Genomic DNA, 26,469 nt, shown 5'->3' on the forward strand with positions numbered 1-26,469 from the left:
ATATATTCTGTAGGTCTTTGAAAGGTTTGAAGAATATCTATCCATCTCAAATACATCTCTATATATCTAGAAAACCTAACTAACCTAATTATACGTTCTGACTATTATAAGTGACTATATAATCTGTCTTTAATTATGTATTACATTTTAAAAGATCTGTATAAACACAATACCTAAACAAGAGGAGACATATACTTATAAAAAAATTGACCTTAAAGTTGTATCAATAAATGAAAATCCATACCAATACAAAGTACTCATTTCTATATCCTATTCTCCCTTTTTCCTTTAAAAAGGGATTTACTGTGATCATTACAATTTATAACTAACCCCATTTAAATTAAAACAAACATTAATAAACAATATTTTTTAATTTGGGCGTCATTCATTCCAAACTGCTTCCTACTGGTTGGGGGCGATGTCCATATTATGGGGATCATGATAAAACACAGAAATCTGGCTGTAGTGGTCTATGATTGCATCATCTCCGCTGTTTTGGATGTAGGATCAGTTGGGTCACTGCTTCAGGGGGTCTTGCTTGATCAAATCATATTAGTCTGGAAGGAATCCATAGCTTTACATTTCCTGTGAATACACAATCAGAAATTCTTTTCCCAAGTAGCCTGTCCTTAGACTTAAATTTTGAAGTGAAAACATTTTTAAAATGTGTAAGTTGGGTTAATTCAGCAACATTGATAATCAAATGTCTGTTAGCAGTTGTTGCTCTTTCCTCGGCAATCAAACAATTTAAGGACAACAATATTGCTTTTGACTAGCATTTCAACCTTCTGGGGTCCCTAACTTCGTCCCAAAGTCAGCAGGAAGCATTTGGAAAAGAATTTCGCCATCCATTTTCCCTGGTTAAAATGCTAAGTCAAAAGGAACTCCCTTGCATGTGGGTGCCAATATCTATTACTCCCTGATGGGGATGCTAGAGAGACAGCAATTCCATGATTGGAATTTCCAAAAAAGAAAATGGGGGAATGAAGGAACCGGCTTCCCTTTTGGCAGCCATAACAGCCGAACACGTGCTTGCCATAAACCTGCCTTGTTCACTTAGAGGTCAGATGCCTGTCTCGTGACAAGGAGCCAATCAGAAGTTAGCTGGTGGCGCTATGCTTTACAACCCTGGGTGTGCTTTACAGACAAGCACACAGCAATGACGTAGAGAGCATAGCAACTACCCTGGGAGGGCCTATGGGCCATAACAACCAGTTGACCAATCAACACAGGGCAAGCCCTCAAAGCCTCTTACACCAATCGTGAGCCTGTGCGTACCCCTAGACACTTCCCTTACGCTGCCCTATAAGATCTTTTGGGAGACCCTAGGAGCCGTCTTTTCTAGCTGTCCACCATGGCGGGTGGGTGAAAGATCCGAGCTAACATGGGGTTAGCTCGTTAAATTACAATAAAGCCTCGTGCAGTTTGCAGCAAGCTCTCGAATCTGCCTGGTGATTGGGGTGACCGAGAATGTGGCCTGGGACCCCGGATACTTGAGTTTTCGGGGGTCTAACAATACTGAGTCAGGAAGCCTATCTTAAAGGAGCTGCTCGAGTCTCTGCTTGTCTTCAGCAAAACAAAGACCACCAGAGAAAATGCTGCTACCAAGAAATCGTGCTTGTCTCTGTTCTTTTGTTTCTAAAATCCCTTTTTAGGCTTTTGTCAAGTTTTTATGTAGAAGTTAGTAAAACCACATCCTGACACTATTTTGTAATAATAAATCTTTCAGCCAGCCGCCCGAGCCCCGCCACCACGTGGGCACCAAAAATAACACGAAGTCTTATATTAATTACAATACTGCTGGCCAATGACTAGGATTTCTTATGTCCTATCTCTGTCTTAAGTATCAACCATAATTATTAATCCATATATTTTATAAAGACTTACCTTATCAAGGATGCTGGCGGCATTCGCCCTCTCTTGTTGGGCTCAGTCCTCCACTAAGTTATCCTTTGACCTCTCCACATGCACCATGACACATGTGCCCACATACCCACGTGAATACACACAGTAATAAAGTGAGTGAATGAACAGTTGAAATAAAGGTCAGCTGGTAAACAACAATGTATGCAAACCTATAGAAACCAGAGGCCAGGCACAGAGAGTTAATGAAATTATTCAGCATTCTCCATGAAGGATAAGTAAATAAATGTGAAAGACAATGTAAATCTGTGGATAGTTTAGTGTGATTTTAATGTAGACCTCATTGGAAAAAGAAAGCCAGGGAGTATAAAAGGAAACCTCTGCTATCATCTAACTCATTCAAGAAAAGCGTTGGACAGAATCCAAAATCCAACTTCCTGATGGAAGTTCTTTCTAAACTAAGACTAGAACTTTTATTTCTCAAGCTGGTAAAATGTTCTAATGAAAAACATAAATCAGTAACATTTTCAGTATATAATGGTAGAAACAAATATCTCTTCCCTAAGACAAGAGTTACCTTTCTGTTCTTACTACGTGTGTTTCACATTGTTCTATCTGTTATAGTAGGTAAGAAAAGAAACAAAAGACTTCCTTTTGGGAATGAAAGAGATTAAAATATTTCCTAGGTGACATGATCACCTTCACACATGTACAGATGTACACATAGTGCCTTATCCATATGCAAACTCACAAAAGCCAATGTCAAATAAGATAATTGAGCTCTTAAGTTACTTTTGTATTGCTACAGAATATAAAATACACAATTGCTGTGAAAAGGCACATGACCACAGCAGCTCATAGAAGAAAGTATTTACTTGGGACTTGCTTAGAGTTTCAGGGGTTTGGGCCATTTTTACCATGGCAGGGATCATGGGGACACACAGGAGACAAGTTGCTGGAGAAATAGCTGACAGTTCTACATCTGGATCTGCAGACAGCAGGAAGAGAGAGATACTGGGCCTGGTTTGGAATTTGAAAACCTCAGAGTCCACCACCAGTGACACCTTTCTTCCAACAAGGTCACACCTCTTAATCCTTTCAAATAGTGCCACTCCCAGTTGACCAGGAATTCAAATACATGAGCCGATAAGACCATTCTTACTCAGGTAGACATACAATAAAGAACCCACTTGCACTTTCTGTGTATTTCTACTGTCATTTTTGGGGAATTGAACCATATTAATTTTAACAGTTACACTCTATTTTTGTATAAGGATACCTTTATTTGTCAGAGATCAATTTATTTCTTCAGAGCCATTGTTCTTTTACTTACTCTCTAATAGTACACAGGGAAAAAGAATGAAGATGATAAAGCATATATGGCTGATTTGAACAAACAAACAGTGAATGCATTTTTTCTTATTTTAGTATAAGAAACATGAGTATATTGTGAAGAACTAATTTTAAGATGCCAGTTGAAATGGACACATTTCTAGATAAATACAACCTTTCATGTGTCAACTTAGAATTGAAAAGCACAATCCATATTCCTGTAGCTTTTAAAGAAATTGAGTCTGCTGTTTACACTCTTACCATCAAGAAAACAGTCAGGCCAGACACTTCTTTACATGTATTTTACAAAGAATTCAAGGAAGAGATCATTCTGTTATCCTCAAGAAGAGGAGTACTCCCCACCCACCCAAACCCATTTAGTCCGTCTGTCATACCTTAATACTAAGCATAGACAAAGACGATAAAGAAAGTTATAATCCAGTCCTACTCAGAAGTATACATTGAAGAAAACCTAAAATATTAATTACCACAAGAGACCTCAGCAGTGTCACTGTTTTGATATAGAGGATGTATTTGACAGTTAATGTATGAATATCCAACAAAAAAAGAATTAAAGAGAGATTAGATCCTTTCAGTTAGATATTTGGAATTCCAGTTCCTCATTTGATTCTTTTTTTTTTTTTTTTTTTTTTTTTTTTTTTTTTTTTTTTTTTTTTGTGAGGGGGGATGTTTCAAGACAGAGTTTCACTGTGTATCCCTGGCTGTCCTGGAACTCCCTCTGCAGACCAGGCTGGCCTAAAACTCAGAGTTCTGCCTGCTTCTGCCTCCCTAGTACTAGGATGAAAAGCCTGCACCACCATACCTTGTTCCTCATTTGATTCTTGGTTAGCAAGTATTTTCTTCCACTGTGCCTATCTTTTTACTTTATTGACTATTGTGTGTATACATGTATTACATTCATGTGTTGTGTATATTTGTGTTTTGCACATGTGTTGACATGTGTATGTAAATGGGGCTACCCAAAATGACTAGCTTAAATCTCATCTCATCTGACATGGACATGAAGTGCTGAAGGACCAGCCGTGCTTTAGGAGCCTGAGCAACTGGATCTCAAAAGACAGAATTTGAGTCTGGAGAGAGCTATCTATCTATCTATCTATCTATCTATCTATCTATCTATCTATCTATCTATCTATCGATCGTGACAATCAAACTTTATTTAAAAGCCAAACCACTTAGGAAACATATCGAAGGCTTGACAGCAAACAGACAAGTATATCACTGTTTCAAGTAATTAATTGGTACAAATACAACAAAGTTCTTATCCAAAAGCTAAGATGCCATGTTGGGGGATCAACATTGCACTGCAGAACCTCAGGTAAAAATGACATTTGATAAGGTGTGTGACTGTCTTCCTCTATATTGGTCCTAGTTTTCCTTGGCTCTGGTTGTTTACTTTTAGGCCTCCTTGTTGCTTGGGGATTACCTTTATAAGGCTCTGTGAATTCAAGGGCTGAATGAGTAATAATGGGTTTGGACTTTTCTTCTGTGAAATCTAGGTTTTTCCCAAACCTAGTACTTCTCAACAGTTCCTATTACACTGGTTACTCACAGCTACTGGTGTGTGAGTGGCAGTCAGATCCCATTGCTCCTCATGGGTACATGTCACCTTGCTGCAGAAGTCAGTGAAGGAAGCTCTTCTCCATGCAGAGTGACTCTGCCCTGCTTATTCAGGGGCTTCCAGAATAACATAATTTGAAGAAATGGACTTTCCTATTTTGATGGCCAGAAAGTACAACCTTGAGTAGTTATTCAAATTACTCTGTGTCTTAAATCCACTTTGTGCCATTGCATATAAGACAAAACGAAACAGAAAAGATCTGGAATGGAACCTTTTCCTCCCTCTAAATTACTAGCTACCTGGGTTTTGTTTCAGAGCATGTGCAGGTTAGTGTGGTAGTTCTGTGGTAAATAGAAACTTGACAGCAGATACACTTCTCCTCAAAATACCCAGCAGGCTTGGATGTCTATGCAATGAGACTTTGAGCCCTTGAAACAAGGGCAACCTCTACTGCTAGAACAAGCACGAAAAATTCTAGGATCTAGACTTTTCCCCTGTGCTATCTGTGACCCACATCTTAGCCCCAGCTTCTTTCCACTTCACCTTCCAAGATCCAGACACAAAGGAACTGGTGTCCAGAGGTGAGCGGCATTTGCCTGGAACTTGCATTCCCAAGTTTTCCTCATTCATAAACATTGCTTAACAGACTAAACTTCCATTCTTCCTTTAAAATAGCCTGCCATCAGCCCCATGGTCACTGGCAAAAAGTTTTATTTCCCAATGGATGACAGAGACTCCTTCATCTTCTTGGACATTGTTGGGATGAGGTACATGTGGTCATTCACACTCTTGGTCACACAGCTGTCCAGATGTTGCCTCACCTGCAGCTCTTTACTTCCTGAGTCCATTGAGTCTTTGGCTTGTCATTGCCAGTGCATGATGCACCAGGCCAGGCAGTCCCAAGTCTTACCAACTCACTGGTCACCACAGCCTGGGCTTGAGCCAGAGGGGCATGGCATTGCATGTGCACTAGTGCTCCTGCTGCATAGATACTTGGGTGTCGCCACAGAAGTTGGCACTGCACCCAGATATGAGGCTCTGAATCTTCTGATGTTCTTTCCACACTTTTTACCACAGTGTCCACAGCTGCCTGCGCTCAGAGCTGCTGCACCTCCACATGGCAGCGCCCTGTTTATTTATTAGTTTTAGCTGTTTTTTGTCAGACAAGATGAGACTTAACCCCTGAAGGTTATTTTTTTAGCAAAGAGAACTTTTTTCTTTGTCTTATATTTGCAAAACCAGGATTTCTCTGCTTTGAATTCAAAGGATGATTAAGAACTAATTTAGATTTCATATCCATTTGGCATCTTTGATCAGGTCTGCCGCCCTCCTCATTCCCGACACAATCTCTCCACAGAGATCTCTGGCACAGACTTTTCCTTAAGTCATTTCATCCTTATTTCTTTTGATTGTAGGCAAGCTCACTGCATCTCCGACCTTTTCTCAGTCAGCTTACTTCACTTAGAAACATTTTGTCAAACTTGGAAAAATGGTGTCCCTTATCATCCTCACTTAATACCTTTGTCTAGAAGGTAGAAGGAAATTGCACCTTTCCCCCCAGGGTCCTCTGTTTGTTCTTGTTGACAGAAGCTCTCAAACACACACACCAAAGCTTATATTAATTACAAATGATCGGCTAATAGCTCAGTCTTGTTACTAGCTAACTCTTATATTTTAAAATTAACCCATATTATTTCTTCTTCTTCTTCTTCTTCTTCTTCTTCTTCTTCTTCTTCTTCTTCTTCTTCTTCTTCTTCTTCTTCTTCTTCTTCTTCCTCCTCCTCCTCCCTCCTCCTCCTCCTCCTCCTCCTACTCCTCTTCCTCCTCCTCTTCCTCTTCTCCTCCTCCTCCTCCTCTTTCTTCTTTTTTTTTTCTTTCTGAGACAGTGTTTCTCTGTGACTTTGGAGGCTGTCCTGGAACTACCTCTTGTAGACCAGGGTGGTCTCAAACTCACAGCGATCCTCCTGCCTCTGCCTCCCGAGTTCTGGGATTAAATGCGTGCACCACCCCCGCCTGGTCCATATTTCTTATCTTCACTTTCCCATGTGGCTTGATACTTTTTCTCATACGGCATGCCCATCTCACTTCTTTCTGCATCTTCTTACTACTCCCCAGCTCCTCCCTTCCACCCAATGGAAAAGGGCATAAGTGGGCAGAGGTCTTTCTTTTAAAGGGATCCTTTGCACCTGTGTGCACACTAGTACTCATGGAACCCTGGGCTGACCAGGATACTGCCTGAGTGCATTCTGCCAGGTGACAGAGGTAGGCCAGCATAATTATCATAATACCAACATCTGTGCCCTTTGTCATTCTGTTTGGATTGGTTTGTAGTAGTTTCAAATTGATTTTAATTAAGACATGGTAACACCAAGAGACACCCTAAAGGTTCTCCTGTACTCCAGACATAATATTCCCTACCTCCACTATGCAAAAGCAATCTAAATTCCCCCTGGCAGTCTAGATCAATTACTCCTTCTAACAGCGTTAATACTTTCTTTGCCTGTGGTTTTTAGGGCATCAAAAGACCAAAGTAGCAAGTCTCAAGCTTCCAGTTCACTGGAATGTTTGTTGTACCTCTGGCAGGAGTACTCCCCTGTCTAGAACCCAAACTTTAGGCCAGTAGAACTTAAGGTAATTGGGACTGGAAGCAAAAGTTGTCCTAGTTTGTCACTAGGGGTGATAGTGAATGAAAGAAACCAAGAAATCTTTCCCCTCTTTATTTCATGAACAGGAAGTCCAGCTATGAGAGAGACTGTACATTATATTGGATGCTGATTCAAAACATCCTTTGGAACACCCTGCCACAGCCCTTCAAGTTCATGTAATTAGTACTATTACTGTGTCTTCAAAAGGCCATCTGCCATTCAGTCAGGCCTGCTGCTTCAGGATGGAGGGGATCATGATAAGATCAGTAGAGTCAATGAGTATAGGACCACGGTCGTACTTCTCTGGCTATGAAGTGAGTTCCTTGGTCAGACTCAATACTGTGTGGCATACAGTGGATAAGACTTTCTTCAGGTCCACCAATGATAGTTGGTGCTGAAACATTTTATGCAGGATAGGCAAATCTACTTGTATCTTAATTATTCTTCTGAACCTGTAGTCCATATATAAATGTCCCCTAAGTATCTCTTTTCTCATGGCACATGTGGTATGTGGGGAATACCTCAGGATACTAGCAGTTCTACCATCACCAAATAGGAGTATAATGCAGGTCAGTTCAATTTGAACTTGCTCTTAAGCCAGAGGCTTTTATTTGTTTATATAAATCAATATTTTATAAAAGTATATCTGTTGGTGTAGATGATCTTTACTTGAGTGCCCTACAGGTTCTAGAAGCATCGTTTCCCTAACCTCACCTTTTTCTACTCACAAGCTGTTCCATTTTGCACAGGCTCCATCTTTCTGTCCCTTCTCAATGTATCTTACCTCAATGCTTCATAAATACATCACGTTTTTACCCATTCACACCAACTTCTTACATACTGCATATGCTGCTCTACTACTGTGGCCTCAGAAAAATCCTCTTGTACCTAGAGGTTTTTTTTTTTTTTAATTCCTAAATTATATTCTTGTCTGTAGGCTGAATACCACCCATACTATCAATCAAACCTCCATATTACTATCAGAGTGTTTTTCCTGAACTAAAGTCTAGATCATGATGATATTTTCTTGTGAAGTCTCTCAAGTTGCTGAGTAGTAGTGTCTCTTGTGATGAAAGGTACCCTGGATCTTTCCCTTGCCTTTCTTTGGCATCCTTACCTCCCTCTCTTTCAAATATATTCACTTGTGCTTTATATCTGTCCCTATCTAATACTGTGTACTCTTCTTTTCCATATCAATGTGGTGGATTCAATCTTGCCTTCAGGTCAAAACCAAGAGATTCAGACTTCATAAGAAAGAAAGAAAGAAAGAAAGAAAGAAAGAAAGAAAGAAAGAAAGAAAGAAAGAAAGAAAACCATTGCTATCCCTCTAGCTCACATGTGGAACAGAAAAAGGCACAATGATGCACCCATCCACTCAAAGTAGAGCAAATTTTCCTCACTCTACAGTGACTTTGCTGTTTTGCTTTTGGTTTCTGTTTGTTGTCACATGTAGCCTATGTGGGCCTAGAACACCTAAGGTGTGTGAGGATGACTCTTAACCCCTGATCATCCTGGCTCCAAGAAGGTGTTGAAATTACAGACTTCTTGTTGTTATGTTTTTGTTTAAATTAGATATAAAGAAAAAGAGGAAAAGAGGCGGATGAGACATTAACTAGTTTATTATAGGCCCGGCAGAGTAGAGAGACTAAGAGAGAAGAGAAACAGAGTTAATGGCTGACTGCCATGGATGGTCACCATAGAGAAATAGTGAAGAGAAGCAGAAGCAAACAGAGAGTGAAGAAGAAACAAGAGAGAGCAGAGCAGGGAAGTTGGAACTTTTAAAGGGAAGACTGTGCACGCGCACTGAGGTTCCATGCATGCCCAGAGTCCTCACGCAGGCTGTAATTGTGTGGTGGGTGATGTGTTCATGGCATGTCCCTGTGCATGCCCTGACTGTTGTCAGGGGGCGGGGTCTGTCTCTTAAAGAGGTAGAGCTGATCAGCATTAAAGCTTGTGTCTTACCTTGTTTGGATAGTGGCCATACCAATGCATGTAAGGTGTCTCTGTGACTTTGATTTGCACTTCCCTGCAGGTTCCTGATGTTTTCTTTGGAGAAATGTCTATTTAATTCTTTTCTATATTTTTAATTGACAGTGGAGGCTGTTGCTGCTGCTTCATCTTTGTCGTCTATTGTTATTGAGTATTGTTGTATTGCTGTATTGTTATAGAGTAGTGTTTTCCAGGGAGTAACCCCTCATTATGTCTGTGGTTGGCAAATATTTTTCCCATTCAGTTGATTTAATTTCTGCACTGACTTTTTCAGTTTGATGCCAGAACCATGTCCAGTAATTATTGTGATATATGTTGTCTTGGAGCTGCTTCATGCTTTCCTTTAGGGATTCTGCTATTTTAAGTCTTGTTAAAGTCTTAATATTCATTATGGGTAAGGTACAGATTGTGTTTCATTATTTAGCACATCTATATCTAATTTCTCAGCACATTTGTTGGTAAGACTGCATTTTCTTTGTGTAGCCAAGGTGCCTTATTGTGGCTCATATCATCATATTTCTATAAATCTTTGGTTCTGGGCTACATATTATGTGAGGCTGGTCTTGTATCCGTCTCTATACTAGTAGTTTTGATGACTGCAGAGAAGTCAGAAAGTGTTAAGGCATCAAGAAAGAACTTGGATATTTGGCACCTGTAAGATTCTATGTTATTTTAAAGACTTTGTTCCTGCTTCTGGAAAAAGAAAAAGGCATTGGGATTGTCTTAAATCTGTAAATCACTGTCAGTACTGTGAGCATTTAAATAATGTTAAGGGTTCCATTCTACCTTCAGAGGATGTCTTTACATTTACTCTTTCAGTTTTTCAGCTTTTCACCAATGTTCTCTGTCTTTCATTATTCAAGTCCTTCCTTTTTGGCTAACTTTATTTTTTAAGTGTTTTATGCTTGACATTGTTTTGTTCATTTCCCATTCAGCTTGTTTACTGTGTGTGTATAAATACAGCTGATATGTGTTGACTTTTTATCTACAGATTAAATAATTATATAATTTACATTAGAATGATATAAATTCATTTATTCTAATGACATTTTTATGGACTCTAGAGTTTCTACACAATATAGATAAGTAGAGGTCTTCTGTTTCTTTTTTTTGCTGATTGTTCCAGTAGGACTTGCTGTGATCAATGTGAGGGGACATTGCATGTTATGCCACTGAATATCATCTGTAGAGTTCATATATAGGCTGTATTATGTTTATGTAATTTCCTCCCATTCCTAGGGTTTTGAATTCTTTAATTATGAAAACATACTCAGTTTTGTTAAACATTTTCTGTCCACCAAGGGTAAGATCCTGGAATTTTTTTCTTTTTTTCTTAATAAATAAGTGATACTTCTTTAGTATAGACAAACATCTTTAAGATACATGGGAGCTGAGCATAGTAATTCCTCTTGTAATCCTAGCTCTAGGAAGGTAGAGGCAGGGGGATCTCCTTATGCCACCCTGATCTATACAGTGAGTTCCAGATTAGCTTTAGCTATGAAGCGAGACCCTGATTTAACAAAAGAAAATATATGATATATGAGATACATGAGAATATGTAAATACATGACTCTTAGGAATCTGAATAGATTTTGAGAGTCTTAGCCCAACCATGGAAGGCTAAGCTGGGTCCCAGGAAGGGTAAGTGTGCTGCCTCCCAGGGTCCAGGAGACAATTGGACACAGCAGGGAGTCCAGTTAAGCAGGAACTCATTTATTGCCCCACAACAAGCATCTTTTAAAGCAAAAAACTTGCAAAGTGGGAAAACAGCCAGCCAATGGTTTTAAAGGTCAACCTATCATGTGGTTTGATCTAGGCAACCAATCATATTTTTTTGTAAACAACTCAGGACTTGCCCATCTAACTTCTGCTGGGCGCCATCTTTGACTAGCTCCTATGCCCTCCAGATTTCTGTCATTTTATATTTTATAAGAAGTCAACGTGATTTTCCTTTCTCATATATAAAATTTTTCATATGCATAAGTTCAAAGCCGTTAGTATTCTAGCAAGAAGCAAATATAACAAAAATGCAAGTGTACATAAGTATGAAATTATAAATTAGTATTTTTCACTGATTCTTTTTCAGACTAGGATTTAATTTTTACCACACTGATAGTATTTCATTATTAGAACGTATTTTCTATAGTTACTTTCACCCATATGAAATTAGTATTTTTAGACTTCAAAATTAGTCAAATACTAGCAATTTGATATATGACAGACATACAGTGAAGGGACCAGCTCCCCATTTCGGCAGCCATAACAGCTGAACACATACTTGCCTGACCTTGTCTTGGTTACTAGGAGGTCAGATGCCTGCCTCGTGGCAGAGAACCAATCAGAAGTTAGCTGGTGGTGCAGTGCTCTATGGCTCTGGGTGTGCTTTATGGACAAGTGCACAGCAATGACACACAGAGCATAGCAACCACCCTGGGAGGGCTTGTGGGCCATAACAACCCGTTGACCAATCAACACAGGGAAAACCCTCCAAGCCTGGAGGCACACCAATCCTGAGCCTGTGCGTACCCCTAGACACTCCCTTATGCTTTCTTATAAGATCTCTATGCAGTGGCTTCTCAGCATCTTTCCTAGCCACCCGCCATAGTGGATGGATGAAAGACCTGACCTAACATGGGATTAGCTCGTTAAACAACTGCATTAAAGCCTTTTGCGTGTTGCATCAACTGGACTGGATATTGAGTTCTTGGGTGACCATCCAGGTTGGAGATTCCTCAATTTGAGGGTCTTTCAACAGATGCACCTTTTTTTTTTATTAAATTTAACTTTATTCTAAAATTAAAATATTTTTTATTTTCCTAATTGAAGTTATTTTGAATTTTTTGGGTTTTTTTGGTTTGTTTGTTTTGTTTTTCGAGACAGGGTTTCTCTGTGTAACTTTGGAGCCTATCCTGGCACTCGCTCTGGAGACCAGGCTGGCCTGGAACTCACTGAGGTCCGCCTGCCTCTGCCTCCCCAGTGCTGGGATTAAAGGCGTATGCCACCAACGCCCGGCTATTTTGAGATTTTTATTTATATATGTGGTTATTTTACCTGCATATATGGTGTGCCCCATGTACATGCCATGTCTATGGATGCCAGAAGGCTTTGAATCCCAGCCATGTGAATGCAAGGTCCCATGAAGAGTAGCCAGTGATCTTAACTGCTGTGCCATCTCTCCAGCCCTCCTCTTTCTTTCCTAACAAATTCTGTGTGTATTAATACTTTCCTTTCCTTTCCAGTGCCTATTTATTAAACACCCTCAAAATTGAATGCAAGTACCCTGATGCTTTTAATTAGCAGTGATCCTGTCATTTTTGGTTTTCTTTTAAAAAATTATATAATGACTTTGAATATTCTCTTTTATAATGTTAGCTATCCTTGATCTGAGTGTGTGTGTTTGTCTTGTTACAATCCCACAAATGCTTGTGTATATCAAAGGATGAATCCAATAATAGCTAACATTCATTGAGGGTTTATTATATGTTGTACTGGACCAAGACTTTTGTTAGCTTCTGTAACCCTTGTAGTAATGCTGCTTGATGGTTCTGCTGCCAGCCTGTCTTATAGATGAGGACTTGAGGGCTGAGAATGTCCTCACTCCTTGCCCAAGGCCATGGGGCTAATGAACAGCAGAGCAGGATAGGATAGCAACTAATTACTTGAATGTAAAACAAAACTTGAATCGTCTCTCTCTTTCTGTTTGGTTATGTTATTATTTATGTGTATGACTAAGTGTCTGTGAGTGAATGGCATGTGTGTTTTAGCCTAGAGCAGGAGTTACCTATAGTTGAAAACCACCTGCTATGGGTGCTGGCAACCTCATAGTAGCTCTGCAGCCTTTGACACAAATAATAAACAAGTGTTCTCTTGTTTTGTATGTTTGGCTCACAGGATGGACAGCCGGAAATTCTGTACATGTTTTGGAGTGCCGTTACCCAGGCACTTTCTTCTCACTTTCATGCAGCAACAAACTGTAAGTTTACCATTTATTCAGATTCATTTCAATGTTTAGTTCCTTTAAAAGTTAATAGCAAAAGCTTTGCTGTATTGCTCTATAATTTAATTCCAGCACTCAGGAAGCAGAGGCAAGCAGGTCTCTGTGAGTTCAGGGCCAGCCTGGTCTACAGAGAGAGTTCCAGGACAGCAAGGACTATTAGAGAAACTGTTGTTTCAAAAAACCAACCAATCAACCAACCAACCAAACAAACAAACAAAAAACCCTGTCGTTCTCTTAGACTTTTTTGATTTTTTGAGATAGGTTTTAAAAAATTGTGTTGTGTATCCCTGGCTGTCTTGGAGCTCACTCTGTAGACTGGCTGGCCTCAAACTCATAGAGATCTTCCTGTCCCTACCTCTCTGAGTAGTGGGATTATAAGTGTGAACCACCACCTAGCTTAGAATAACATTCTTAATTGAGCTGAGTATTTCCTGGGCAGATAACATGAAGCAGTTGATGTTAAAGATTTAGTTAATTCTTTATTAGAATTATTTTTAAATGAAGCTATAAAATGAAGATTTGATATAAATAAAAATATCTGCATTGTAAATTACAAGTTGATCATTAGAATCTGATTTCACTCAGGCTGTCAGATGGCTCAACAGGTAAAGGCACTTGCCATTCTAGTTTGGTGACCTAAGGTAGAGCAATCTTACATGATTTAGTATGAAGTGCTGTTTTTGATATGCTATTGTAAATAAAGTGTGTTGCTTTAAAAAAGAAAGGAAGGAAGAGAGGGAGGGAGGGAGGAAGGAAGGAAGGAAGGAAGGAAGGAAGGAAGGAAGGAAGGAAGGAAGGAAGGAAACAACAAAAGGTAATAGGAACTGACTCCAGAGTTGTCCTTTGATGTGCCAGTTGTGGCGTGCACAGCCGCCCCCACCCCCACCACTATATATACATGCAGTAAGAACAAAATAAAGAAAAAGTAGGATTCACAAAAGTATAGCACTCAGGATGGCTTTGAACTATGGTAGATTAGCTAGAAGGAATGAAATATGTGAATCAGTTGAGTATGTGTTTAATTACCCAATTCCAGAAATAAATGTAAGTTTTTGAAAGGGCTTTAAGAGTTTGTGTGTAATCCAGGAGGTGTAATCCAACACCTGGAAAGGCAGAAGCAGTCAGATCTCTGGTCTCAGCCTGGTGTACAAATGTGAGTTCCAAGACAGCCAGGACTGTTTGTGTGTAACTAAATTTTTATTCATAGCTTTTACTAAAATGGCCCACTCTATAGTGAACACAGTTCAGTCACTGAGAAGCTGCAGTCTACTGAACTGCTTTCTGCTTCTTCCTCACTCTCTAATGAATTATGCTAGACTTAAACAGCCACTTCATTTCGGACCGTGTGGCTGCTGTAAATCACCTCAGTTATATTGTGAGAGTACTGTTCATCTCTCTACATTTGGTTTCTTGTTTTGGTAAGCTTTGTTGAACTATAATTTGTATAGAGTAGAAGTTTCCAATTTTAACATAAAATTCTATGACTGCTAGGGAATGCTTACACTCATGTTTTCATCATTACAGTTAAAATATAGAAAATTTCCCTTATTTCCCAAATTTCTCTCATACAGTTAAACTACTACTTTGAAAGAAAACCATGATTCTCTATCCCACCAACCACAGGGAAAGGGGATGACAGTTGTCCCAGTTTCTCCTGATAGTTTCGATGACCTTGGTATTTTAAGCAGAAAAGACATCAAAAAGTGAGATTGTGTTTTGGAAAGCATCATGAAAATGCAGGTTAAATAGCTCTGTTGTTGCCCAGTGTCGATGGCTCACGCCTTTAATCCAAGCACTTGGGAGGCAGAGACAGGCAGATCTCTATGGGTTCAAAGCCAGTCTGGTCAACAGACTTCAAGTTCGAGTTCTCCGTAGTTCCAAAGCTACAGAAAAATCCAGTCTCAATGTCCCCCCCCCCCCCACCCCCCACCCCCGCAAAAAACAAAAACAAAAACAAAAACAAAAAAACAAAAAAACCTCTGTTATTGATATTCATCTGTGTCTTCATTAGGTTTTCACTTAGGGTTTGTTTGTTTGTTTGTTTGTTTGTTTGTTTTTCTGTGACATGGCAACTCTTACAAAGAAAGAGTTTAATTGAGGTGGTGGCTTACAGTGTGGGAAGTTCAGTCGATTATCATCGTGATCGTAAGCATGGCAACATGCAGCAAATGTGGTGCTGCCTACATCTTGAGCAGAAGGCAGCACAAAGTTGATTGGCTATCACACTAAGTGAAGCTTGAGTAAGTATCTCAAAGCTCACCCCTCCAGTGATGCACTTCCTCAAACAAGACCACACCAATACAACAAGGCCAGATAAAGACCCAAGGAAGTAAAACAAAGAATGCTTTTTTTCTTGTCACTCATAGGACTTAGAAGTCTAACATATATGCAATTGAAGTCTTAAAGCTGAGAGATAAAGTAACAAAGAATTGTTGAAAATATCTGTGTTATGGTCTAAAGTGTGTGTGTGTGTGTGTGTGTGTGTGTGTGTGTGTGTGTGTGTGTGTTGTGTCCATGTCCATGTCCACCCACCCACAATTAACACATTGAAATCCAGATCCCCAATATGACTCTTGGGACAAAGAGCTTATTATGTGACTTTTTCTAGGGAAATGTGAAGAAATGACTTTTCACTGTAGATGATTAAGGCTACTGATGCAAGCATGAATGACTCACAGCTACACAACCCAGCAGTTCTCTTGAGAACACTTGGCAGCGGCACTATCAAGAAATCTTGTGCCAGTCAATTTTATTGTTACAAAGATGATTAGACTCTGTATGAGGAAAGGGGGCTCAGAACTTTCTAGTCTTCTTTCCTTTTCTCCCACCCCACACACAATGGAAGTTAATGAGGTAAAGTCCTCACAAATGCTCCATTGTGGAGGAAAGCTATTCCACTGGGATGTTATAGAAGAAACTAAGTTAAATGAAGTCATAGTGTGGGACTCTGATCTCCTGGGATTTATATCCTCATAAAAAGAGGCATGTAGGAGGGAGTGAGAAATGAACCCAGCCACAGGAACTTCAACCTACAGTCCATCTTGCCTATAGGATGTGCTGGGATTGGTGTCTAGCCCAGTTTTCATCAGAGAGGTTTCATCCAGCAACTGATGTAAACAGATGCAGACCCACATCCAAACAGGTGGGTTTGGGGAATCCTGCAGAAGAGGGGGAGAAAGGATTGCAGGAACCAGAGGATCCAGAGGAGTCAAGAAGAGCACAAGAAAACTCACAGAGACTGGACCAGGTAGCCTGTATTGGACTGACCTAGGCCCTCTGCATATATGTGGCAGTTGTGTAGCTTGGTCCTCTTGTGAAACTTCTAACCGTGGGAGCAGAGGCTATCTCTGACTCTTTTACTGGCTTCTGGAACCCTACTTCTCATATGACTCACCTTGCCCAGTCTTAATACACACAGAGATGCTTAGTCTTACTTCAACTTGATATGCCATGTTTTGTTGGTATTCATGGGAAACCTGGCCTTTCCTGAATAGAAATAGGAGGAGAGTGGACTTGGGGGGTGTAGGAATAGAGGGGGGGGGCTGTGAGGAGAGGAAATTGTGGCTGAGATGTAAAATTAATTAATTAAAAAGGAGAGAGAAGCTAAGCACTGAACCCTACTACTGGAATTCAGTTGTGGAGAGGGAGGAGGGTTGAGCAAAGGAGCCAAGACGGGGATGGAGAGACCTGCAGAAACAGTGGACCTGACCTACTGGCAGAATGGAGACCCTAGTCATAAAGCTGGGGAAACAGCATTGGACCAAACTATACCCTCTGAATATGGATACCAGCTAGGAGTCCAAGACAGTCTATGGGTCTTCTAACAGCGGAGCCAGTCTTTATCCCTAGAGCACAATGGACTTTGGGAGCCCACTCCGTGTGGAGGGATACTATTGCAGCCCAGATACAGCAATGAGGGCCTAGGCCCTCCCCCAAACAATATGACAGACTTTGAAGGTCCTTGGTGGAGGGCCTCACTATTCCTGGGGAGGAGTGGGGTGGGGTGGGTGTGGAACATGGGAGGATGGGAGGGCAAGGGAATGGGGGGGATGGATATGTAAATATGAAAAAAAGGAGAGAAATAGGTAGAAATAGGTAGTACTGGCACACCTTCAGTCCCAGTACTCAGGAGGCAGAGGCAAGGTGGATCTTGGTGAGTTCAAGGTCAGCTTGATCTACAGGGTGAGTTCCAGGATAGGATAGGATAGGATTCTTAGAGAGAGAGAGAGAGAGAGAGAGAGAGAGAGAGAGAGAGAGAGAGAGAGAGAGAGAGAGATTGGCAAGGTGGTAGCCATCATCATGGCAGGAAGAGAAAATGAACCCTGTCTGAATTTTGATCTTGACTGCTGTAGTCTATCTTCACTTTTTACAATTCAGGGTTGTTATAGACATGATCTGTTTCCTTTGGTAAGTCTCTTTGATTTTTAAAAACTTTGTATTTTCTTTTGTATGCATAAATGTTCTGATATAAGCACTCCACAGCACACATCTGGAGCTCCAAGAACAACTCGGGGAAGTTGATTTTCTCCCATCTTCAATGTGGGTTCCTGGGGTGAAACTTGGGTCATCAGTACTTTTACTCAATGAGCCATAATTTATCCTGGTCATAATTTATCTTTTAATATTTTTTTCAGTTTCATAATGTCTACTCTCCAGAACCTTTAGCATACAGAAAAATCTTAAATTTTTTAAATACAATATTTTCGTTCTTTGAAAAATGTCTTATAAATTTTAGAGTATTGTTTATTATTGATTGGCTCAGCACATTTTTCTAATAGAATTGTATAACAATTCTGTAAGGTAAACTTACCTCAACATACCTTCCCCATAGTAAGAAACTGGTGCTCTAGGCAGCAGGGCTGACTAGAAGTGCCCTGGTTGGTACTGCTATGTTGTTCTTACTCCCAGTTGTTTGGTTAGATTGCCTTCTCCTGATTTCTTCTCATTGGATGTAAACTTATTTCCTAATCTAGTCAAAACTAAAATAAGAGTGCTCTTTAGTTACTGTTTATTCTCTTTTTATGCTTTTATCTGTATTTCTCATGAGAGTGATTTTATTTGTCTTCATTTTCATTCTGTTGATTTCTCAACTAAGTGAAACTAATAGGTCTGACTATTTTCCACCATTCTATTGAAATTGTTCTCATTAAGGTAACCAGTGACCTACTTCTTAATTGGCAAATTCAGTATATGTTTTTCAGTACTTACCTCTTGGGGCCATCTGTTTGTGAGTCAAAGAAGGTACTGAGAGAAATATAATTATTTTAGACAGAGATTCTTGTTAATAGTCCATATCTTCTGATACCATTATTACTTTAATAACTTCCTCTGGGAGAATTCCAAAGAAAGTTGTTTGTGAAGTGTCTTCCATTTTTGTAGCATCACAGTCCCTGTAGTGTGTTGTAGTGCTACTTCAAATTCCAGTCAGGCAGTGTTAAGGAATGTAACCATCTGCACAGTTGAAGATTACAGATAATGTAACAGATTGTCTAAGTAATATTTTGGCAGAATATATCTAAGGTGAAATTTTCCTAGTTAGGAGCATGTTCTTTCTGATTATGCATGTTCATGCTTAACAAAAATACTCTACTAGAAATTATAATTCATGTGTTTGACAGATAATAAATTTAAATATACTTTATTCAAAAAGTGAAAGGCTAAACCTATAACCATAAAGATAAAATTAATTGTATATCAAGTCCTATTAATTATCTGTGGGTTATGAATATTTCCAAAATATGGTTTCTAATCCTTTTGTCTATTCTTTTCTCTTGTAGTTTCCAGGTAATAATATTGATCCAGCAACTTGTTGAGTTATGATCCATATTTTCAAGTTTCAGCAGAAACAAAGGGAACGCTATCATTGTGAACTATTTGAAATGAAAACAGAATTTCATTTGAGACTTCTCTCAGAATATCTCATCATAAATAAATATGCTTCATTACCCTCCATAGTACATATTAATAATTTACCTGCCCTGATTGACTCTCACCACCACCTGAATGTGGCCTTATAAGACAAGGTGTGTTGCTCTTCATGGAGGTGGCATCCTCACAGCAAGGATTCAGTAAATACTAGTGGGCAAACAGAAACAGGAGGGAGGGAATGGGCAAAGATGTTGTGTCCTTGCATGAAAACTTAGTGTTTACAAATGGGGGTTGCATGGTGGTTAGAGAGCTGGCTCAGTGGTTATCATTATTGATAACCACTGTTCTTCCAAGATTTGAGTCTTAATCATCATTATGGCCAGGCATAATGATGCACTCAGGAGGCAGAGGCAGATGCAGATGCAGATGGGTGTCTGTGAGTCCAACCTGGTTTGCACAGTGAGTTCCAATCCAGTCCAGGCCACATAATGAGACCCTGTATTTTTTTAAAAAATAAAATCTTACAAGAATTAGAATAAATAAAGTATATAGTAATGAGTATTTATTTATTTTTTAAGATTAGAGCAATTGGGAAGAGTAATTAAGAGATGAGGAATTTATGGACAGCCTGGCCACATCACACCTTATCTTAACAACAGCACAAACATTAGAATGGTAATGAAGCTAAATGATGCATTTTCACATTTTCTTTTGTTTAGGTTTTGGTATTTGTTCATTTTATGTGGTCTTATGTTACATGTGGATATTTATATAAGTATGTAATGTGTGGGATATTTTCTTTATGATCTAATAAAACTTGCCTAGAGATCAGTATGCAAAGCTAGCCACAGCTGTAGAGACCAGCTGTAGTGGTGGTGCGTGCCTTTAATCCCAGCACTAGAAAGGAATATAAGACAGGAGCTCGGGGTCTCAGTGTATTCAAACTGCAGTCACACTGACGATAGGTTCACCCAGCCTTGATAAAAGTAAGAACTCTCTAGTGGTTGTCTGCTTTGCTTTTCTGATCTTTGACTTGAACCCCAATATCAGTCTCTGGGTTTTTATTTTTCATGCTACAATAATGTATTTTGATGACATTACCCATACCCTCCTACCTTCTTCCTCCTCCCCCAGCTGCCTCTGATTAGTCTCCCATGATTCCCTTAGACAATTTCATTTCACTTCTACTTTGATGTCCTATATACATACATACATGACCTTATGTAAACAATATAGTTCTTAAAAGTTAAGGTGACATACACACACCATACACACACCATACACACACTGCAAGAGTAACCTCATCTTTCTTTAAAGTGCCTTTTAGAGTTTTCATTCTTACAAGTAAACCATTTTACCATAGGATTTAAAAAAAAAAAATGTTGTGTTTTGTTGGTATGTATGTGTGTGTGTGTGAGGGGGGGAAGGGTGATAGGGTCAAACCAAGTCTGAATAAAAATAGGGATTGGCACTATTAGAGAAGGTGTGGCCTTGTTGGAGGAAGTAAGTCACTAGGGGGAATGGGCTTTGACATCTCAGAAGCTCAAACCAGGCCTAGTGGCTCACAGTCTCTTCTTGCTGCCTGCCAATCCAGATGTAGAACTCTCAGCTCTTTTTCCAGTACCATGTCTGCCTGGCATGCCGTCATCCATGCTTCCTACCACGTTGATAAAGGAGTCAATGTCTGAAACTATAAGCCAGCGCAAATTAAATGTTTTCCTTCATTAGAGTTGCTGTGACCTGGAGGTGGTGGTACATGCCTTTAGTCCCAGCATTCAGAGGCAGAAGCAGGCAGATCTCTGTGAGTTCAAGGCCAACCTGTTCTACAGTGTGAGTTCCAGGACAGCCAAGGCTACACAGAGAAACCTTGTCTCAAAAAACCAAACCAAACCAACCAACCAACCAAACAAACAAACAAACAAACAAAAAAATAGTTGTTGTGATCACAGTCTCTCTTCATAGTTATAGAAACTCTAAGACACTTTGGTGTTTGTTTGTTCATTTGTTTCTGAGATAGGATCCCACTATCTCAAACTGGTCTGAAACCCATTATGCATCCTGGCTGAGCCAGTGATCTCCTTTCATCAGTTTCTGGAGTGCTGGGTGTTGTAGTATATGCTCCTGTGCTTGGCTTCTCTGCATAGTCCTAATGAACAAATAAATCACCATTTACCAGACATGATGGTATATACCTGTGATCTGTCATTCAGGAGGAATATTAGGAGTTATAGGCCAACTTGGACAACTTAGGGAGTTCCACGCCAATCTGAAAAGCACAACAATAGCAAGCAAGACCCTATCTCAGAATCATAACAATGACGACCAAAGCAGCATCCTGAGCATCCTATGTAAACATGAAGGAGGAAATTTGTAGTCTTTTCAAAATGAGGCCCAATTGCTGTGAGGGCTTAAGATAACTTTATGTGACCAGAAGAGAGAAAGTCAAGTAAGTGCTTAGATCTGATAGGATATTTTAATAGATCTGATAGGATACTTTTATTAGATCTGGTAGGATACTTTTATTAGATCTGGTAGAGTACTTTTAATAGATTTTGTAGGATACTTAATAGATTTGATAGGATACTTTTAGTCATGTAATTCTTTATTACAATGTTTCACTGACTTCTTATATTCTTTAAAACTTTATATTTAAAAAATGTATAATTTGGCCAGGCGGTACTGATGCACACCTTTAATCCTAGCACTCAGGAGGCAGAGGCAGGCTGGTGTCTGTGAGTTTGAGGCCAACCTGGTCTACAGAGTGAGTTCTAGGACAGTCAGGGATACACAGAGAAACTCATTCTAATTTTATATGATATTTTATACCTAGAAGAATTTTTCAAGTCTCAAGACTTCTTTGTAACGAAGATCAAGGAAGAGTATTGCTTGTGTCCCAGCTGCCCCCTTCTTCCTCCTTTCTAAATTTTGCCTGACCTATGTAACAGTTTCTGATTTCTAATGTAATGTCTTTTTAAGAAATATTGCTACTTTATTTTATTCAGATAAAATCATTGCCTTTGTACTGTTGTGCCCGCTGTTTGGCTTATCTTCCTCAGCATATTTTTAGTCCTCCATATTACATGCACTTGTAAGTCATTTCCAATTTTATAAAACATCCCACTTGTGAATGTACTATATGGTATTTACCATAAGACATTTGGGTTGTTTCTTATTGAGCTAGTTCAGATAATACTAATTAATATGACAGTTCTGTACAGTTTATTGGGTATAAATTCAGAAGTACAGAATTGGTAGGGAAAATAATAACTCTCAGAGTGACATGTCCTTGTGATGATACCTTGTTTGTACTCTAACAAATAAAGCCTGCCTGAAGATCAGAGGACAGAGCTAGCCATTAGTTAACCATAGAGGTCTGGAGGTCTGTATAGACAGACAGGAAGTGATATGGCTGGATGGAAAGAGGAATATAAGTCGGGAGGAGACAGGAGCTCACTCTCTTTTCGGTCAGGAAATTTCGTAGAGGTAAGAACTCTATTGGCTGGCTGCTCTGATTCTCTGATCCTTCAGCTTTCACCCCCTCATATCTGACTCTGGGTTTTTATTATTAAGAGCAATTAGAACTTGTGCTGTATCTGGCGCCCAACTTTTGGGTCACAATTTCACAAAAAAGCCTCTTGCCTGTGGCTTTGCAGCCACTAGCACAGGCTGGAGCTGTATGTGGGGCTCCACTGGAGTCACCACCTCACTGGCTAGATTCTGCTATCTTTTTTCGCTAAGCCTCTAAGTGAGTTTGGGATTTTTTTTTTCTGTTGTTGCCTCTGTGCAACAAACTCCATTAGCATTTGGGCTCCAAAACATAGCAGGAGTTAGCTGCTTTTGTATGTTCCCCCATGCAGAAGACTGGCTCTTTGGTTTCTTTTTCTCCCAGTGTTCATTGTAGTGTGTCAATTTAAATTCCAATTGGATATGAATTTTATTTTTCCATACTTCTGTCAACCCATGGCATTTTTAATATTACTGTTTCCATTCAATCACATTTTGATTCAATCACAATATGATTTGTTTATTATGTATACATTGTTCTGCCTACATGTATGCCTGCAGGCTGGAAGAGGGCTTCAGATCTCATTACAGATGATTGTGAGCCACCATGTGGTTGCTGGGAATTGAACTCAGGACGTCTGGAAGAGCAGCCAGTGCTCTTAACCTCTGAGCCATCTCTCCAGCCCTTGATTTAATATATTTTATAGATGTTATTTTTATAGCTTTTCCATATGCACATCCATTATCTTTATTCTTTTTTATGGGGTATGTATTAGTTCTCTGAGAATTGTCAGACTTAATGTTTCATAAGATTCACTTGTATATTCTGATGTATTTGTGTATGTGTAGGCTGACAGGACTGTGGAATTGTCAAGATTTATTTGTATACATCCTTTTTCCTCTCTGCTGCCATCTGAGTTTGTACTGGCTAATGAGGTTGGCATGCGGCAATGCAGTTTTAGTATGTTTCAGTCTAGCTTTAACTTTTTCCTGTTACTTAGACAATCATCTCCTTGAATTTCAATTAGGAAGACTGATGGTTTTTGTCTCCTTAGCCCCAAAATACTGAGGTAGATCTGAATCAACTCTTCAGTGGTTCTAGGAATTTCCCCCCTCTCTAGTTATAATGCAAGATTCAAGAAAAACATCTAGAAACCAGACAACATTGAAATAACTCATTGTGTTAGGTGTAACATTTAGAGGGATTCTTTTATATTCCTTTCTACTTCCCCATTAAACTACTTCACTTATAAGTATATTTTCTCTCTGTTTAGCCTTGTGAAATACGCTTTGATGACAGGAAGAACTGCTCTTAAATCCTGTGAAGTCTTCAATAAGTAGGTTGTGATATTGTTACTGTTGTTAAGTTAGACTGTTGTGTGTGCTGTGGGTTAAACTTCAATGACCAGTTCTAATAATATTGTAGAGAATTGGAATTTTTCTTCCAAAAAATTCGTGTGTGTGTGTGTGTGTGTGTGTGTGTGTGTGTGTGTGTGTGTGTGTGTGTGCGCGCGCGCGCGTGCGAGCATGTTCACCTGCTTGTGTGATTTTGCGTGCACCAAGTGTCAGAAGGAACTCTGGGAGGTCAGAAGAGGGTGTCAGTTCTCCTGGATCTAGAGTTACAGACATTTGTGAACTGGGAACTGAATGCCGGTTCTCTGTAAGAACAGCCAGTGCTCTTTTGAAAAGCTTTTTCTTTTAATTTAAATTTTTAATGTTTTGGAATTTCATATATAAGTGTTGTATTTACATTTTCACTCTTCCCTCTACTCTATCCAGTTCCTTCTGTGTGTTTCCCATCCCCTCTCAAATTCTTGAGCTCTTCTTTATTAGTTATAAGTATATGTGTTATGCACACACACAACCTACTGAGTTCAGTGTTATTCACTAGGGATTGGATAATGTATTGGTGAGTTTCTTTCTTGAGAAAACAAACTCTCCTCTCAGCATCCATTGGCTGCCTGTGGTTTTCATCTTAAGGAAGACTCTTGTAAAATTTACTTCATCTATGTCAGCATGTCGATGCAGGTCTTTTTAGACAACTCATTATTGAGATGTCCTTGCCATGTCTAGAAGATACTATCCAGCTGCAGTCATCCAGGTCCTCTGCCTCTGAAACTCCTGTTCCCTGTTCCACAGTTTTTCCTGAGCCTTAGGTGTATGACTGTAGATGTAGCAGCTGGTACTTTGTACCTCATGGTCATTTATCTTTTGCATGTTGACCAGTTGTGAATCTCTGAAATAGTTTCCATTGCTTCTGAAAAGAAGCTGCTTTGATGACAGTGAGAGCTACACTTACCTGTAGGTATAAAGATATGTATTTAGAATACAGTCAGAAATTATATTGGTTTAAGGAAAATGGCAATAGTTGCTTCTCCTCTAGGTTTATGGGTAGTTGGCTAAGTTTACAGTACTAGGTATGAATTTCCTGCCATTGAAGGGGCCTTTAATCCAATTCTACAGCTGTTGATTATCCACAAGATAAAAGAGCTACTATGTACCATTGGAGATTGTTGCTGGAGTTTTTCTTGCCTGGCCTGGTCCCACAGCTGCTTTAGCACCAAACAAACACACAAAGACGTATATTAATTATAAAACTACTAACTGATAGCCAGGGCTTATTACTGGCTAGCTCTCTCATAATTATTAGCCCATTTCTATAAATCTATGTATTTCCATTTGGTCTTGGCTTACTGGAGAATGCATGGACCTTTACTCCTTTTGCCACTACATGGTGTCTCTTCGAGGTGCTTCTCTCCCAGCTTTCTCTGTTTCCTAGCCCGCCTATCTTCCTCCCTCTACTGGCTATTGGCCAAAGAGTATTTTATTCATCAACCAATAAGAGAAACATATATACAGAAGAACATCCCCCATTAGGAGATATCTTGCTGGGCCAGTCATGGTGGTTTATAGGTTTTAGGCTGAGTGGGTGGACTGTTGACTCTTTTTCTCCCTTTGTAGCTTACACTTTTAATAATGTAAGAGCTGCTTCTCAGGGAAGAGTGAAGTAACTCAGACCAAGGAAGACAGTCATCACATGTTTTCTTTTATTTGTGAATCCTAGCTTTGAATCTTTAGATTTGAGTATAAAACCTGAAGTAACCACAGAAACCAGAATATGGACAGGTATTTGGGAATGGCAGAATAAAGACAACAGCAAGTATCTTAACTGCAGAGCCATCTCTCTAACTCCATGGACAGGAAAAAAATAAGAGATGAGAGATGAATGAGGTCAAAGCAAACTGATTCATTTTTTTCTTTAATGAAGATTGCTGGATTAATTTATATTTAGCTCCTCTAGCCCCTGAAAACACATCTAAAGATAAAAGACATTTTTGGTAAATGTTATTTAGCCCTTCTAAAACTTAAAATTGTTGTATTTAAAAATGAGTTTGTTGGGCTGGAGAGATGGCGCAGAGGTTAAGAGCACTGACTGCTTTTCCAGCGGTCCTGAGTTCAATTCCCAGCAACCACATTGTGGCTCACAACCATCTGTAATGAGATCTGGTGCCCTCTTCTGGTGTACAAGCATGCATGCAGATAGTTGTATACATAATAAATAAATAAAATCTTTTAAAAAATGAGTTTGTTATGAGAAACCAGGGTTCTTTGAAGAAATGGTTGATTTCAGATTCAAAGAAGGAAATATGTGAGATAATTCTGTAACTGGAAAAAAAATCTTTAAATAT

The 26,469-nt window shown here is 39.4% G+C and overlaps 1 protein-coding gene and 1 pseudogene across 1 annotated transcript in view; one reads left to right on the forward strand and one right to left on the reverse strand.

Annotated features, from left to right (window-relative positions):
• Cog5 (component of oligomeric golgi complex 5) overlaps nt 1-26,469 on the forward strand; it is a 321,229-nt gene that overhangs the window by 200,517 nt on the left and 94,243 nt on the right. The window contains exon 11 of the mRNA XM_027416994.2: nt 13,303-13,384. Within this exon, the coding sequence (XP_027272795.2) occupies nt 13,303-13,384 (82 nt within the window). The remainder of the gene's footprint in view (nt 1-13,302; nt 13,385-26,469) is intronic.
• On the reverse strand, nt 5,488-6,851 carry LOC103161876 (annotated as a pseudogene).

This window comes from Cricetulus griseus, chromosome 5 (assembly GCF_003668045.3).
Source record: "Cricetulus griseus strain 17A/GY chromosome 5, alternate assembly CriGri-PICRH-1.0, whole genome shotgun sequence".
Classification (NCBI taxonomy): domain Eukaryota; kingdom Metazoa; phylum Chordata; class Mammalia; order Rodentia; family Cricetidae; genus Cricetulus; species Cricetulus griseus.